General features: G+C 38.4%; 1 protein-coding gene across 2 annotated transcripts in view; it reads left to right on the top strand.

The window, feature by feature from the left end:
* The window catches only part of LOC106883913 (organic cation transporter protein), a 13,467-nt gene that overhangs the window by 8,152 nt on the left and 896 nt on the right, over positions 1 to 4,419 (top strand). The window contains exons 4-5 of one of the 2 annotated variants that reach the window (XR_008265023.1): positions 14 to 195; positions 1,125 to 1,322. Coding sequence is in view for 1 of the 2 variants with exons in the window: in XM_014935051.2 (XP_014790537.2) it covers positions 14 to 195 (182 nt within the window). In the remaining variant the exon portion in view is untranslated. The remainder of the gene's footprint in view (positions 1 to 13; positions 196 to 1,124; positions 1,323 to 4,419) is intronic. The other variant, XM_014935051.2, reaches the window with a different exon arrangement.

The raw sequence follows: 4,419 nt of genomic DNA, 5'->3' as shown, positions 1-4,419 counted from the left end.
TTTTCTTTTTCAGCCCATCGATGGATGTTAACTGCCAGTTCGATGTTAGGCCGTTTGTTTATCACTGCAACTTTTGGAATTGTGTATTTATACACTTTGGAATTATATCCAACTTGTATAAGAAACGGTGCATTGGGGGTTTTGTCCACCTTTGCACGTTTTGGCGGCGCTTTGGCACCTTACACTCTCAATGTTGTAAGTATTTAGATTCTTTCAGACTTCGTATTTGTTTTGTTGTTCACCTTTTTTGTTAGTCCACCAATCGTGGGACCAGCACAACTAGTAAAGAGACAGAGCTAGGTTTATCTTTCCATGGATTTACATAACAACATACGAATAAGGAAATATTATCCGTCAGACCAGGCACAATGGCTATAAACCTTTTGTTACCGTATTTGGGATGAAATACACTGTATTTGTTTCAAAGAATTTCGTAAACTAGCTGAGCCTTTTCTTACCACATTTCTGAAATAAACAACCTTTGTTTTAATTAATTTTGAAATAACGAAGAAATTTAATGAAATAACTTTGTCATTATTAAGCTGCTACTTCAGGTGGTGAGCTGGCAGAATCATTAACAGACTGGAACGAATGCTTAGCAGCATTTCGTCCGTCTTTACATTCTGAGTTGAAATTCCACTGAGGTCAACTTTGCCTTTTATCCCTTCGGGATCGATAAAATAAGTACCAGTTAGATATTGGGGTTGATGTAGTTGACCTACCCGAACTCCCTCTAAATTGCTGGCCTTGTGCCAAAATTTGAAACGTTATTAAGCTGCTGCTTGGAACCTAAAAATGACATGCAATTTTGATGACCACCGTAAAACACAAAGTTTGTTTCATAGGACCAGTTATGGTCTGCAGCAAGTTGGTATCAAAACGATTTATTTTCAAAATATATTAATCAGTGAAGAATACAAGTTGTCCATTTTCTTTGAATGCCATCTCCCAAATGGGTAAAACTGATGCAGTTGGTGCCTGACTTGGATATGTTTTGGCTCGATATCTGGAATAGGGGTTACAGTCAGCGAATCAAAATGGAAAACATTGTAGCATTGGAAACGAAAGAAGAAAGAAGACATAGTGTTTCTGTAGACTAATCTTTTATCTTTTACTTGTTTCAGTCACTAAACTGTGGCCATGCTGCAGCACTGCCTTGAAGAATTTCAGTTGAATGAATCAACCCCAGTGCTTATTATTTGGGGGCATCCAGCCGCAGAAACCATGCCACAACCGACATTTGGAATCCAGACATCTCCCTGCTAGCCAGCTCCGTATCAAGCCAGCATGGAGACCAGACTTTACATGATGATAATAAAGATGTATTTACTGTATCAGTGACTTTTGCCGATCTGCTAAGTTACATGGATATAAGCAAACCAACACTGATTGTCGAGCAGTGGTGGGGACAAGTACAAACATAGACACACACTCACATGTGCGCGCGCGCGTGTGCGTGTGTGTGTGTGTGTGTGTGTGTGTGTGTGTGTGTCTATACATGGCAAGCTTCTTTCCGTTCCTGTCTACCGAATCCACTCACAAGTCTTTGGCTGGCCCAAGGCTATGATAGAAGACACTTGCCCAAGGTGCCATGCAGTGGAACTGAACCTGTAACTGTGTGGTTGGGAACCAAGTTTCTTACCACACAACCATGACTGCATAGTTTTGTTGATCTTAACAACAGAAACTAATGGTTGGTGAATTTCTGCCAACCAATTCCATTGCTTTCTTTTGTAGATGTTATATTAGGTAGTTCCGAAAATAATGGCCACTCTAAATGTTGTGCTTTCAAATGCAATTCTTTAATTGTATTTTAATTATATTTTAGGTAAATTTCGACATACTTAATAATTGATGTATACTCTTTAATGATTTTCTACTTATTTCAGACAGGAAACATTCTTGAATCATAGGCATCCTTAATTATGAACATGATAAAAAAGGACCTTCGCTTACTTTTCTTGCATGAGTTCAAGCTTGGGCACAATGCCTCCCAAACTGCTGCCAATATCATCAGAGCATGGGGAGAGGGGTCCACAAGTGATCTCACAGTACAAAGGTGGTTTCAGAAATTCCCTAATGGTGGTGAGAACTTTGAAAATGAAGAAGGTAGAGGAAGGTCATGCAGTCTTGACACTGAACAAATGAAAGCGACTAATGAACAAAACCCACGTCAAAGAGTCAGAAAAATATCTCAGGCTCTTGGTGTCGGTATTGCAACGGTCTCATGCAACCTGTAGAAGATTGGTAAGGTGAAAAAGTTCAATAAATGGTTACTTCATGAGCTCAGTGAAAATCAAAAAGTTTGGCGTTTTGAAGTCTGCTCGATGCTCTTTCTGTGAAACACCAATGATCCTTTTCTTGACCGAATAGTCACTTGTGATGAAAAGTGGATCCTTTATGACAACCGTAAACGATCAGGCCAATGGCTTCATTCCCAAAGCCAAAGTTGCATCGGCAAAAGATTATGGTGACTGTCTGGTGGTCTGCAATTGGTGTTGTCCTTTACAGCTTTGTGGAAGCCAATCAAAGCATTACTGCAATCAACTCACTGAAATGCATGCTCACTTGCCAAAAATGAGACTTGCATTGGTGAATCGGCACGGCCAAATTCTGTTCCATGATAATGCAAAGCCACATGTTACCAGAATGACGCTGCAGAAACAGACTTGGGATATGAGACTTTACCATATCTTCCATATTCTCCTGATCTTTCACCCACTAACTACCATTTTTTAAAGCATTTAAACGTGTTTTTAAGTGATAAAACTTTCAGGTCCAAACCAGAGGTGGAATCAGCTTTCAAAGGTTTCTTAGCATCAAAGCCAATAATTTTTTATCAACGATGCATAAATAATCTCGTTGATCGATGGCAGAGATGCACAGATGTTTGCGGCTCATACTTTGAGACTAATCAAGACATTTCTATTGTTAAGTTTTCCAGAATAAAATTATGTTTCTGAAGTCGGCCATTACTTTCAGATCAACCTAATATTTGTGTAGCAGACATAACAGCACTCCAGTTCGAGTTTAATGCTACCTTTGTACTGAAAGGATCAGCATTTGATAAGGGCTGAAGTAGTTTCTAGCCCTTAAAAGGAATCCTGGTGTGTTCATATAAGTATATACAAAATTTGTTCAATCTGTTGTAACTATTTCCCCTTGCAAAAAAGAAAAACTGAAGAACTGTGTGAAATAGTAGCTAAATTTCCCTCACATCAAGACCTACCTTCTTAAAAATATAAAAGACTTTGGATGATATAAACCCATCGATATATCATTTAATGTACACAGTATTAAGGTATGAGCTACTAATAGCTTCTTGCAATGGAAACACATGTCTAGGCAGGTTTTCAGAACATGCCTTGTGTCTCCAAGTAATCTTTAGGCTCTGAGAACAGGGTTTGTTCCCTTTGAAGATCAGGAGACTGGTACATGAGACATCACAAGCAAGAACTGAGAAGCTAAATGCAAAAAGTGGAAAATATATAAATATATAGAATTAGAAAATATATTTATAGGTGCAGGAATGGCTGCGTGGTAAGAAACTTCCTTCCCAACCACATGGTTCCAGGTTCAGTCCCACTGCATGGTACCTTTGGCAAGTGTATTCCCTGTAGCCTCAGGTCGACTAAATCCTTGTGAGTGGATTTAATGGATGGAGATTGAAAGAATCCCATCGTATATATCTATATGTGTGTGTGTGTCTTTGTGTATGTGCTTCTCCCCCACCACTGCTTGATAACCAGTGTTGGTGAGTTTACATCCTGAAGTGGAAATATATAGTCAGTAAAAGGTGTTGATGTGGTTGCATGTATGTTATTACAATAGTTCATAAAGAGATGAAGAATAAATTCAAGGCCTATATATTTATTACGATGACGATAAATGGAATCAAAATATAGAATTTAATTGAATGAAGTAATTTATGCAAGAAAGTTAAGAGATAGGAAAGATAGAAATAACAGCTAAGTGGTGGCTTTCAGTCATGTGGTATAGAGAAATAGACGGACATAGCAATGACGTGAATGGCTCTAAGTCTAATCGACTAAGAAGTGAAAAGCTGGCTTAGCAAGCTGTTTTTATTAATGGAATGCTTGCCATTCTAGAAACTTCCAAGAGAAACGCTAAGCTTCTTGAATAATTAAAAACCACGTCTCATGACACAGATGCTTCGAGAAACTAAGAAAAGGGAGGTTACTCTATAATCTTTCTTACAAGGGAGATCATTCAACTATCTAGCTACGTAGACCACCACAATCCCAATGACTTAGCAGTCTGGCAAAAGGAATCAACAGAATAAATACCAGGATTTTAAAAAGTGCTGAGGTTGATTCATTCCACAAAACTTTCTTCAAGGCGATGCCCCAGCATTGCCACAGTCGAATGACTGAAACAAAAGATAAATGATATATATAT

This window comes from Octopus bimaculoides, chromosome 10, assembly GCF_001194135.2.
Source record: "Octopus bimaculoides isolate UCB-OBI-ISO-001 chromosome 10, ASM119413v2, whole genome shotgun sequence".
NCBI lineage: Eukaryota > Metazoa > Mollusca > Cephalopoda > Octopoda > Octopodidae > Octopus > Octopus bimaculoides.
This window is presented reverse-complemented; position numbering and strand designations above follow the sequence as displayed.